General features: G+C 43.4%; 1 protein-coding gene across 5 annotated transcripts in view; it reads left to right on the top strand.

Annotated features, from left to right (window-relative positions):
• P4HA1 (prolyl 4-hydroxylase subunit alpha 1) overlaps positions 1-13,594 on the top strand; it is a 56,846-nt gene that overhangs the window by 24,053 nt on the left and 19,199 nt on the right. For 3 of the 5 annotated variants that reach the window (XM_073685659.1, XM_073685662.1, XM_073685657.1), the window contains exons 2-9: positions 193-291; positions 667-763; positions 4,374-4,525; positions 4,696-4,833; positions 5,708-5,947; positions 10,949-11,136; positions 11,258-11,434; positions 13,176-13,246. In XM_073685659.1, coding sequence (XP_073541760.1) covers positions 213-291; positions 667-763; positions 4,374-4,525; positions 4,696-4,833; positions 5,708-5,947; positions 10,949-11,136; positions 11,258-11,434; positions 13,176-13,246 — 1,142 coding nt within the window. In that variant the 5' untranslated portion in view covers positions 193-212. The remainder of the gene's footprint in view (positions 1-192; positions 292-666; positions 764-4,373; positions 4,526-4,695; positions 4,834-5,707; positions 5,948-10,948; positions 11,137-11,257; positions 11,435-13,175; positions 13,247-13,594) is intronic. The other 2 variants (XM_073685658.1, XM_073685660.1) reach the window with 1 other exon arrangement.

The following is a 13,594-nucleotide window of genomic DNA, read 5'->3' as shown; positions in this document are numbered from 1 at the left end:
CCACTCCTGCTAGGATATGTAATCACTGATTAGACCGCCACTTGTCCTTCATCCTCATCACATGGTGACCGATGGGGTGCACGATTTAAGAGCATGCCCTTCTTCCATTAGCCATGTGTTGAGCCGCACAATCTGTTATCGCCTTCACTTTTATTATTTACGTGGTTGATAACATCGCTCCTTTCTTTACAGGCACTCACACAGTAAAGGCCATGAAGATCCTCAAGGTTTTGCCACTATTGATTCTATTTTCCTGGTGCCAAGCACATAAAGACTTCTATACTTCAATTGGTAAGCTTATGTCTTTCTAAGCACCTAATTATGTATAATGTGTTATGGAGCAAGCTGTTCAAGAAACTGAACAAAATGGCCCATGAACACTTGGATATTGTTCATTTGCATTAATACAGTACAATGTTAACACCCAAAAATAGACTAGAAATGTATTATAAAGGAGTGTGAGACTTCACTCACACATATTATGTATTAAATCTTTGTTAGGTGTTTTTCACCCCCTTCTGTAGAATCCTCCATTATTCTCATTCGTTCTGTTTAGTTTTTTTTTTTTTTTTTTTAAATATGTAAAATTAAACTGTATAAAACTTATAGTACATCCTGTTATATATTCTATGAAGGTATATTAATCTTTTTACATTTTTGTTGTAGGTCACATGACTGACCTGCTCTACACAGAAAAGGATCTCTTAATGTCACTAAAAGAGTACATAAAAGCAGAAGAGCTGAAGTTGCAGCAGATTAAAAAGTGAGTGCATCCCAATCTTGTGCCTGCTTTATTCATAATGCAGTTTCCTAGTGTACGCGCATAATCCTACAAAAGTTGAACCTATGGTCTGAAAGAGGTTTATCACTAGATGGATCCTTTAAAAGGAATCTGTCAGCAGATTTTTGCAATTTAATCTGAGAGCGGCATAATGTAACAGCCCTGGAATCAGGCTCTTTGCTATTGACTCGCCCCCTGGGCCGTGGGGTATTCAAGACCGGGTCTCTAGGTTGCACGGTGCTGATGGGGGTAGTAGTGGCAACCCGGTCCCGTGCTCAGGGTGTCAAGCTGTAATGGTGGCAGTCTATATACATACATACATACATACATACATACATACATACATACATACATACATACATACATACATACATACATACATACATACCATTCCGACTACGCCACCCGTGGATTGCGGTCAGGGATTACCGCCGCTGCAGGACAGACCGCTGGGGCGGATGTTGGTGAGCAGCACAGGAATGGTATAACTCCCCACAGGAGCAGTGTAGGTGGATGTTGGGGGTGATAGTTCCGTCCGCGACGGTCAGAATGCAGAATCCGCTTAAACAGTTCAGGGTCTTTATTGTAACAGGTGGTAATGACCCAATAGCAGTAGCGGCTAGAAGGGGGCCTGGATGTCTGAACACTTGGGAAGCCCCCCTGGTCAGGGTGAGGGTGTAGGCCTACCGTGCTCTTTCTGACTAGTTCCCCCTTTAGTGGTAAAATAGCCCACGTCCCTGAGCTTGCCGTGTATTCTCACCCGTATGGCTTGCAACTTGGGCTCCTGTTACCTCTGACCTCTCTTGGCTTTGCTGGTCCCTTCTGTTGTGGCGGAGCCTCCGGGTTTTTTTAGGCCAAAGGACATGAAATCCCTCGCGGATTGGTTCTCTGCTGCTGGACTTAGAGTCTTTACAGCCTCGGACCCCAATGTCCGGTAGAAAGTTCTCTATCTGCCAGGACAGGCTCTCCGCGCCGTACGTCCCTGGCTCGTGGCTTCTCCACTGCCTCACGACCTCCTCAGCTACAGCTGAACTGTCCCTCCTCTGGGACTAGTCTCACTCCTGAGCTAGGTCGTCCAGTTCTCTCCAACCCTGCCCCCAGTTCCAGCTTTTATAGGGGCCGCCAGCTCCCCCTACTGGCCTGGGACAGGAGGTGCTGTATGCTGATTGTCCCTAACCAGGCAACCTACCTCCTGCTCTCAAACACAGCCTTTATTATTTGTGGCATCCAGGCCTGGGGTGACACACTATCACTTGCTCAGCAGCTTGCAGTAGTTTCAATACAATGAGTGTTTTATTATAAGAAGATTATCACTGCAGGACTAGGTGTCATGTGCCAGGCAGTCAGGCTAATCACTTGCTGACTGTACAGTGTACACAGGAAACTGCCAATCGGGAGTTTGGGTGGGTGTTATGCAGAGCACTGCTGCATCTACAGCAGAGAAAATGGGGATTCTATAAAAATGGCACCAAGCAGCCCAGTAAGTGATACATCACTGGAATCAGGCTCTCAGGCCCTAATTTCAAATTTCTTAGCAAAAACCTGCTGACAGATGCTCTTTAAAGGGTTAGTCTAATCTTTGGAAAGTATCATGTATCCTATGGATTAATGATAAACAGCTGACTGGTGGGAGTCCAACCCATGGAACCTCTACCGATGTTATAGGGTTTCCTCCGGTTTCTCCCACACTCCAAAGACATACTGATAGGGAATTTAGATTGTGAGCCCTAATGGGGACAGCGATGATGATGTATGTAAAGCGCTGTTTAATATGTTGGCGCTATATAAAAATAAAGATTATTTATTATAAAATGGGGCATTGAAATGCCCTGTCTCAATGAAGTGGTGTCAGGACATGCGCAAAATCACACCATTCTCTTAAAGACTGGTGGAAAAAGCCAAGCACTGCACTCGGCAGTCCCATTGAGACTAAATGGATCAGTGGTGTACATGTCCACGGGGAATTTTAAAACCCTTTTATCGGGTGGGGGTCCCTACAATTAGACATCCACTGATAAGCAAGATATCCTATATCCTCTATCCTATGGATGGATAACATCTAAAGATGGGAATTAGCCCTTAGTCTGTTGTTCTAATAAGTGGCACTAATTGGGCTTCTCCAGTTGTTGGCAGATATAGTGATGGCCCCAAGAGTCCTATCTCTTCTATTTAGGATTCTTCATGAAGTAATGCTTGCCTGTCTGGTTTCTAGGCTGGAAACCACTGCTTTTACCTGTTGCCTTAACATCTGTAGATTGATTCAAGTGGTGAAGATAGAAATCATTCATTCAGTGGGGACCCGTAAGGTTTGGCGCACAATCCTAAAATATTCAGGGATTACTTGACTTTCCCTATAGCAAATTTCACACTTGAGCACGAAGCAGATTTAAAGTCTGCAACAAATCCAAGAGGAGGTCGCGCAGGTTTCCACATGGGATTTTTGTTTTTCTGTTCGATTTGCATGCGGTGTGGATGTACACTTATAGCCACTATACACAGTAGACCTGTCTACACGATTACAGATGGATTGGTCATCCTCCTAACGGGTATTGTGCCTCCTGAGATGGGAGGGGAGGGGAACCGGCACACTAAATTTCAGCAGCTCATGTTCTGTCTGGTGGAGAAACTACTGCCAGAGAAGTCTCTGATGGACAGCGCAGGAATGCTCGGCAAAAACCGCTCCTGTGATTGGGGGACTGGGAAGGGCGCTGTCCACCAACCAAACCATCGTTCAACTAACAAGCATGTAAAGTGGAGACTTTGATTTCCTTAGCAGTCATATTGTTTTATCCTAGTTCCATACATCTGGTCTGAGATCTGAATGATTGTCATAATGAATCTATTAGATTTCTTATTAAAGCACCACTCCAGCACTTTTTTTTTATTGCAGCTCTGGAGTGGTGCTGCTAATGTAGGGTTTTTTGCACCTGGTCTTATACTTTCCAGCCGCCATTGTCGTGTGTTCTCAGTGCCGCTCTGGTCATCTTCTGCTGTTAGTGACCTGCCGGGATCGCTCCAGTGTTTGGGTGGGCCGGAGGTCACTTTTCAATGTAAGTCTAGTACAAGACCACAATGAGGCTCTCATAGACTTACAATGAGAGCTTGTGACTTTTATCTCTGACTTGCGGTCAGTCAGAAGCTGCTCTCACAAGATGGCCGAGCAGCTCTGGGAAGAGCTGAAGACTATGATGGGCGAGTATGAGACTAGGTGCAGGCAACTTGCATTAATAGCACCAGTCAGCGCTGAAATAAAAAGAAAAGACCAATGGAGTGCACCACTTTTAATGTGCGTGATTACTTGTTTGTCTTGTCACTGTTTTCCTTCCATAGCTCCAGGATAGAAATGCTTCCTGTTGGCAGGATGGATTCTGTTCCTTTGTTTAGTATAATCTTTCATTAATTAAATGCACTTGTCCTGTACACTATACATGCACCTGGCAATGTGCATGAGCCTGTTGGAAGGAGGTTTGCTGTGCACATTATGTCTCATTTTCAGCACTTAAACTGATGAAATGTCCTCTCTAGTAATAACTCAGATTCTGCTGCAGTTGCTGAGCTTGTATAATCACATTTTCTTTTTATTATTTTCAAGATGGGCAGAGAAATTTGATTCACTGTCAGAAACTGCTACAAAGGACCCAGAGGGCTTCTTGGGTCACCCAGTCAATGCTTTCAAATTAATGAAGAGGCTCAATACCGAGTGGCTGGAACTGGAGAATCTTGTGCTGAAGGATATGTCAGATGGTGAGAACCTGATTCAGCTACAAAATGACTGACCATCTTTAATCTGAATTCACAAGGCATAATTCTAGACTTTACATGGTAGTCTATTTAATGGATGCATTAGGTACTGATTTAAACGTTGTGGAATACCCACGTCACTTATATATTTAACCAATTATTTTTCCTGCAAGGATTCATCTCCAACTTGACAATCCAGCGTCAGTACTTTCCCAACGATGAGGATCAGACGGGAGCAGCCAAGGCTTTGATTCGCTTACAGGACACTTATAACCTGGACACAGAAACCATTTCCAGAGGAAACTTGCCAGGTAATGTAGCCATCACTGCATTTATACTACATTTTATTTGACATGACCTTGAAATGCAGCCTGTTCAGGTTATAAGTTCATGACTACAAATAGATTTTCCATCATTATGAATATAAACTTAGAGGTTGTCTACTACTTTTACACTACTACTGATCGACTGGGGGCCGACACCCAGCATCCCCACAGGTCAGCTGTTATCTGTGTCACTGGCTGCCGGCCAAAATACTCAATCGCGGAGTTGGCCGTCTTCGGATAGTGGCTGCCACATGGTACTACACATCCGCCTCCTATTTGAATAGGAGGTGGATGTGTAGTACCAAGCCTCGGCCACTATTGGAAGACGAAGCGGCATGGGAGTACTTTCAGCCGGTGCCATTGATAACAGCTGATCGGCGGGGGTGCTGGGTGTCGGACCCCGGCCGATCAGACATTGATGACCTATCCCAAGGACAGGTCATTAATGTAAAAGTAGTGGACAACCTCTTTTAGTTCACCCATTTACTGCATTACTCACAGCCCAGCACCACAATCATTAGCTTGAATGATGTCTGAACGCCTTTCCCTCACTGTAACTAGCAGTGCTGAGCTCACACCCACTAAGCACATAGGGGTGGTGCCAGTCACGTAACCCTCCGCCCTCAGTGCACTTGCAGCCTCATTTACATAACACTGTAAAGTTGATTTTTCTCTGTACTGTAAAATCCTTTTCCAGCCAATAAGGGGTGTTTTCAGAATGCCCTTTGATATCCTACCCAGCAATATAGTTAGGTGGGTAACCCTAAATCTCTTGACAGATAACCTTTTTAAAAAATGAAGAAAAGCCCTATAAAATAAAGACTTCATGTTGTAATGGTGTCTAACCTGTCGGTCATAGGTGTAAATAACAAAGCCACTCTGACGGCTGAAGACTGCTATGAATTGGGGAAAATTTCATATACGGAATCGGACTATTACCACACGGAGCTATGGATGGAGCAAGCTCTGCGGCAGCTGGATGTGGGGGAGAAATCCACTATTGATAAGGTCTTGGTTCTCGATTACCTCAGCTACGCTGTATACCAGCAGGGAGACTTGGAAAAGGCCTTAATGTTAACCAGAAGGTTGCTGGAGCTAGGTAAGACTCAATAACAGTTCACTGTGGAACTAATATATATCTATACACCTTTTTGGGGGTGCATGTACTGCTGCAAGGAGGGCATTAATTATTTGTTTCCTGTACAGCAGAAGTCCCCAAGATCAGCACCTAGAGCAGGGATGTCAAACCAAGGGCCAAAATTAAAAACTTGGACAAAGTCACGGGCCAACTAATATACAGTATAATGGGCCCCACGTAGTCCTCCATGCAGAATAATGGGGGGGCCCTACGTTGTCCTCCATGCAGAATAATGATGGTGGGGGCCCACGTAGTCCTCCATGCAGAATGAGGGGGGGGGCACCACGCAGTCCTCCATGCAGAATAATGGCCCCACATGGGGTTGGTGGTTTTGGTGTTGCAGGCCAAATATAACCACCCTACGGGCCAGAGTTTGACATGCATGACCTAGAGGAATGCATTTTTAGCCCTGGGTATCTACAGTATTAAGCTACTGTTCATATTAATATAACCCCAGAATGTAAATATTTCAGTGAGATTTTAAGCCATACAATCCTTGTCAGCTCTGAGGATAAACCCATAACTAGTTCATCCTATTTAACATGAACCCTGCTAGGATCCGGCAGTGTCTTATAATAACTCGTCCTGCCTGTGGGAAACGCTGCTCCATTGTGGGAATATGAGCTGTCACCGCTAATTACAAGCTGGCCACATTCATGGTGGCATTGTTATCTCGACATACATTCATGTTGTTCTGCTAATGAGTGCATATATATTCATTTTAACAAATTTAGGGGGCTGGTATTCTTGTTTTTTTTGGAGGGTGGAGTTGTTTATCCCTCTTGCGTGCACATGTTATATATTCATAGATCCACTTTTTGTTGGAACAAGACTTGTAATTTTAGGCATGTAAAATTGTGGTAGAAAATGTGTGGTTTCCAGCTCCAGAATAATTTCAATGTCAAAATTCCTCAGGAAGCTACTTGCTGCACTAGATCTCCAAGTAAAACCACTGACTTCAATTTAACGGATCTGCTTGTAATTCTGTTAAGAGCTCTATAAATTGTGTCCCAATTTTGTGAATTGCTGTCTTGTACTGCTGGCTTAGTTTCTATTCGGAGGTAGGGTGATAATTGATCTAAAAACATCACCGAAAAGAAACAGGCCTTACCAACACCAGGTCAGATTACCAAAGCACAAGCAGGATGCGGCAGACCCCCATGATAAAAGCGGGGGCCGCACAGGTGCAGAGTACTGATGAGACAGCCACCCCCTCCATGAATTGGCAGATATGTGAGTGTGAGGGGCTTGCATAGGACGCCAGTCACACAGATAGGTGTGATTCATAGTGTCTGGCTTACAGCCTATTAATGACGCCCATAATGTTAAATCAAGCGGGCTGTCCAGCACTATACACGTGCACCCCACAAGACAGACGCCCCAATTCACCCAACCAACACTGAAAGGCCTGACTGCATCCTGCAAAAGATAAAAATGTGCAATAAAAAGGTGAAAAATAACATAAGATTAATACATTACATTAGGTATTGGTCGATATTTTGGCCAAAATACGCAAGCCCGCAACCCACGTCAAGAGTCCCCTTACTTGCGAGTCCCTACTCTAAAATTTAAAAATGGAGCACAAAAGAGCATGAATTTAAAAAACATCACAGAAAAGAAGCAGGCCTTACCAACACCAGGTCAGATTACCAAAGCCCATGGAGGGGGGTGGCTGTCGCATCAGTATTCTGCACCTGTGCTGCCCCCGCCTTTATCATGGGGGTCTGCTGCATCCTGCTTGTGCTTTGGTAATCTGACCTGGTATTGGTAAGGCCTGTTTCTTTTCTGTGATGTTTTTTGAATTCATGTCCTTTTGTGTGCCGTTGATGATTGATCTTGTCACCACTGTAGCTGCTATAGGGGCTGTCTGACAACAAACTGAGTGGTGCATCCATATAAAGCACTATAGAAGTTGTAACTGGAGTGGTAAAGCCACTGTGCCATGGTCTGAGGAGAGTCTGTTGGGGCGTGACTGTGAGCTCCTGACTCTTCACTAGAGCCCCTGATGGTGGGGTGAGACTTGGCTCCCGATGAACACCAGTTGCTACTCCAGGGCAGACCTCAGACGCACGGCAGCTGACCCGCAAGGAACAGGTAGCTGGAACTGCTCGGAAGGGGAGTACAGCTGATACTGGCAAGTGCTGGCTGGTACGGCATGTATACGAACTGGCATGGCTAATATACCGGCAGGCTGATGCTGGTGGGCACAGCTGATATACAGGCAGGCTGGAGTATGGACAGAAAGGTACAGGACAAGTAACTGACGTACTGGGGACCTGACAACTAGCAAGCGTGATAAAGCCTAACCACATCGCTCAGGTACCTCCCATCAGGTGGAGGTGCCTTAAATAATAAGGATCTCCCAGCCATTGGCTTTAAGAGGGTGCGACCGCGTGCGCTCTAAGCACAGTGCCTGGGGATCTGCGAGCTGTACGCAGACCCTAAGCAGGAGAAAAAGGTGGGAGTGGGACTGCAGAAGTGAGTGAGTCGGCGTCCCTGCACACTACCCCTCTCCCCCGGCAGGGACGCCGACTCACTCGCCGCACTACAGAAGTGAAGGATATCCTATGCTAAAGCAAAGCTAACTTGCTGGTTTTAAGTCTGGGGAAGCTGACTGACTACTCTTGTTGGAATTTGTGATCCTGTCTAGGATTGTGTATATACCTGCTGTATGCATGACAGTTGCAGATGCCAACCATTGACTCTCATTGTGTATTAGACTATTGTTTACTATACAACTTTTAAAGGGGTTTTATGTGAATGTAAAAAAATAACTAAACAAAATGTAATTTTTAAATGTTATATAACCCCTGGTAAAAATGATGGAATCACCGGGCTCAGAGGATGTTCATTTAGTTGTTTAATGTTGTTGTTAAAAAGCAGATCACAGACATGGCACAAAACTAAAGTCATTTCAGATTGCAACTTTAGGGCTTTAAGAAACCCTAAAAGAAATCAAGATAAAAAATGTGGTACTCCAGTAAGTGTAATTTTTTTCAGACGAAGCAGAGGGAAAAAATTATGGAATCATGAAAAACAAACACACAAAAGAACGCTCCAATACATCACTAATATTTTGTTGCACCACCTCTGGCTTTAATAACAGCTTGCAGTCTCTGAGGCATGGACTTAATGAGTGACAAACAGTACTCTTCATCAATCTGGCTCCAACTTTCTGATTGCTGTTGCCAGATCAGCTTTGCAGATTGGAGCCTTGTCATGGACCATTTTCTTCAACTTCCACCAAAGATTTTCAATTGGATTGAAATCCGGACTATTTGCAGGCCATGACATTGACCTTATGTGTCTTCTTTCAAGGAATCTTTTCACAGTTTTTGCTCTATGGCAGGATGCATTGTCCTCTTGAAAAATGATGTCATCATCCCCAAACATCCTTTCAATTGATGGGATAAGAAAACTGTCCAAAATATCAATGTAAACTTGGGCATTTATTGAAGATGTAATGACAGCCATCTCCCCAGTGCCTTTACCTGACATGCAGCCCCATATCATCAATGACTGTGGAAATTTGCATGTTCTCTTCATGCAGTCATCTTTATAAATCTCATTGGAACGGCACCAAACAAAAGTTCCAGCATCATCACCTTGCCCACTGCAGATTCGTGATTCATCACTGAATATGACTTTCATCCAGTCATTCACAGTCCACGATTGCTTTTCCTTAGCCCATTGTAACATTGTTTTTTTTTCTGTTTAGGTGTTAATGACGGCTTATGTTTAGCTTTTCCGTATGTAAATCCCATTTCCTTCAGGCTTTTACTTACAGTTCGGTCAGACATTGACTCCGGTTTCCTCCCATTCGTTCCTCTGTTTCGGAGACATATTGCTTTAAGTTTCCGTTCTTGACGCTGTCTTCCTTGGTCTACCAGTATGTTTGCCTTTAACAACCTTCCCATGTTGTTTGTATTTGGTCCAGATTTTAGACACAGCTGACTGAACAACCAACATCTTTTGCAACATTGCATGATGATTTACCTTCTTTTAAGAGTTTGATAATCCTCTCCTTTGTTTCAATTGACATCTCTAGTGTTGGAGCCATGATTCATGTCAGTCCACTTAGTGCAACAGCTCTCCAAGGTGTGATCACTCCTTTTTAGATGCAGACTAACGAGCAGATCTAATTTGATGCAGGTGTTAGTTTTGGAAATGTAAAATTTACAGGGTGATTCCATATTTTTTTTTCCTCAGAATTGAGTGATTCCATAATTTTTGCCAGGGGTTGTAGTATCTCCTGTATTAGATCAGATCACATGGAGGACAGCAGTGTGAGCAGCCTCTTCTTACCTCAGCACCCCTGGTATATGCAGTAATAGAACAGATCTAAATAGAAGAGGCTGCTCACACTCCTGTCCCCCCTTTCTTTCTGATCCAATACTGGAGATTTCAGGGATGCTGAAGAAACTTCTCATACTGTTAAGGTAAGAAGCTGCTGCTGTGACCTGGAGATTGCTATACAGTATGTATACATTATAAACGTTGTATACTGTAGGTTATCACCAGATCACTGCAGAGACTTTCTACTGTACATACTGGCAAGCAACTGTTCTAATAACATTCTAGATTTGTGTCGGTGTAACAAGACTGCGGACCTTTTTAATGCTATAGTGATTACCTCCCTAGACTAAACGATTGTCGCTTGCAAATTATAGGTATTTAGGAAGTAATTTATAATGGTTCCATTAGTTTTTTGTTTTTTTTTCTTCCCAGAGAACCCCTTTTAAGAGGCCAGTGCAGGACACCCAGGAACGTTTTTGACACTAGTATTATGTATAGTTATGAAAGTGTGAACGAGGCTCAAAATTGCTGGTCCTATTGGTTTTCATATATTTTCCAGAAATTGCTATGAGAAATTGCTGAAGGCTTTCAACTCATCTGGTATTTTATGTAGTTGGACACTGCAGTTTTGCAACACACTAACTGATTCCGCTCTTTCCATTCTAGATCCAGAACATCAAAGAGGAAATGGAAATCTAAAATATTTTGAATATATCATGACAAAAGAGGACAATAAATCAAGCAGTTCTGATTCTGAACCTATAGTGCCAAAAACAAAGAAGGGTCGACCCAAGGATCATCTACCGGAAAGGCAGAAGTATGAGATGTTGTGCCGTGGAGAAGGTCTTAAAATGGTAAGTGCTCTATACGTGTGGTACACTTAAATATGTATTGTGTATGTGTAACGTCTTATTCCCCATACATGCCTTTTGTATGAAAATCCTCATTTTATGGGATGTATATCTCCTTCCGCAGACTCCCCGCAGACAGAAGAAGCTGTTCTGCCGCTACGACAATGGAAATAGGAGTCCTGTCTTCATTCTGTCTCCTACAAAGCTGGAGGATGAATGGGACAAACCTCACATTGTGCGATACCATGATATCATTTCAGATTTGGAGATTGAGAAAGTGAAAGCGCTTGCAAAACCCCGAGTGAGTCGTTCATTGCTTCTCTGTGAACCTTTGTATTTCACTGTGGCATTTACTTGTAGGCATCTGTTGCATCTTTGTGCTTCATCCACAAGCACCAAAATTTAGTTTTAGGTTTTGTGTTTTTTTCCATAGAAATTAACAATTGTATTAAGTCAGCAAGGTGGCAACTTCACCCACAGGTGATGTGGAGGCTGTAGTACACTCCATTTCTGTGACACGCACTCCTGTTCGTGAAATTACTCTTACACCAAAGCCTTTTTTTTTTTTTTTTTTTTTTTTTTTAAAATTAGAAGTAATTCTTGTTTCGGAGAGTACTGGATGGTACAGAGGATGCAGAATTATACTTGCAGTATGTAATGGGTTATAGTAAGAGTCTATTCACACACTGGAGCTTATGTTTGACCACTGCACTGTTTTCCCCATCCTAGTCACACTATGTGGTTATGTGGCCTTTCTTCTCCCATTCACATCAGTGTAGGAGAATGCTAAGGGAAAAACCGCAGTGTGGTAGGCTTTGCCCCATCCCATTGCCACAGTGTGTGACCATACCCGTAAACTATATTTCAAGTGCTAATTATTTGAATTGGGAAATTCATTTGTGGTATTAGCCATATTTGTTGCAATAAATACCTATCTTGCTAATATTTTAAAGGGAACCTGAGGCTATTAGTGTTGAGCGAGTATGTTCTATTAACCCTTTCGCCGAGTATGCTCGGCCGAGCTCAGAGTATTTACAGCTGCTCGGTGATATGGTTGAATCGCTCCCGTGTGCATGATTTGCAACTGTTTGGCAGCTTTGTTACATGTGAGGAATGTGTAAGAAATAGACATTCCTCACATATAATAAAGCTGTCAAACAGTTGCAAATCATTCACACGGGAGCGATTCAACCATATCACCGAGCAGCTGTAAATATTCGGAACTCTGCCCGAGCATACTCGGCGAAAGGGTTAATAGAACATACTCGCTCAACACTAGCGGCTATATTCCTGCTGCCTGAACCATGAGCAGCATGAATTCGAGCCAGGTTTGTCTTTCTGTGAAATGTTTGGATGTTTCACAGAGAAGCTAGTTTGAAAAGTCAGCTGGGGACCATAGGGATAGATGAGAATAGTCCAGTGCAAACCCTGTGACTTCTCCCTACACCATGTCAGTTGATTGACAGTTTTCTCCCTATCAACTGAAGCATTCCAGGGAGAAGCCGGTCGGGATCCACGCCGGACTAGGTAGTCATGTCTCTCCCTATAGTCTCCTATGTCTGAAATGTTGTGGTGTTCCAGAGAAGGACATGCCTACCTGCAGTTGCGCAGTCAGGCTCTGATTCACGCTGCCTGTGGTTCGGACATCATGCATCTAACAGGTTTTCTTTAAAGGGGAGCTTTGGTCATGATTTTTACATCTCCCATTTGGTGATTGCAGAAACCTTTTGCCATTCTGATGTGGGGTTTCAAAATCCTTATAAACTGTGGTGACCAGGCCACTTCCCAGTCTGTAGTATCCTAAATGTCTCGTGGCTCTGGTTCGACACAGAAGACTCATTCGCTGAGTACAATTGTAGTGAGTGTCTTGTACTTCACATTGCAAAGGTCAATGGCAAAATACAAGCCGTAATGGAGATATAAAATATGGGACATTTAACATTTCCTGCGCTTACAACATGACTTGCATCCAAAGGGCTTCTGATTGGTTGGGTGAATTTTAGTTTGTTTGTTACAACTCTTGTGATTGGTTGGCTTCACAGTTGAGGCGAGCCACCATTTCCAACCCTATCACAGGAGTCCTGGAGACTGCTCACTACAGAATTAGTAAAAGGTAAGTCATAAGTGTTTCATATCCCTGTGTACAATTCATTTCTTGGGCTTAGGTGCTGTTTTCTGTGCAAAGGAACTGAAGTATCGGGATTGCTTTCCAGATAGATCAGTTTGATCTTGCGTCATAGCTGGTGCAGAGTTATCCAACCTTTTAGTCGGAATCTCTTCTGTTTTGGTGACATGTTAATTATTAGGCTTTCATCATACAGCTTCCTATATGGTTATCCTAAACAAATCCTCAGTAACTTTAATTTTTAATAAAGGAAAAATAATCTTTAAATACAAAAGGGATTGGGCTACGACTCTGCACCACTAAGTGATCTTTTCTGGTGTCTCTGATTAAAAAGTG

The sequence above is a fragment of the Phyllobates terribilis genome, unplaced genomic scaffold (genome assembly GCF_046119375.1).
Source record: "Phyllobates terribilis strain yellow unplaced genomic scaffold, ASM4611937v1 Scaffold_5__5_contigs__length_657084704, whole genome shotgun sequence".
Lineage (NCBI taxonomy): Eukaryota > Metazoa > Chordata > Amphibia > Anura > Dendrobatidae > Phyllobates > Phyllobates terribilis.
Note: the sequence above shows the minus strand (reverse complement) of the source record. Positions and strands in the feature narration are given on the sequence as shown.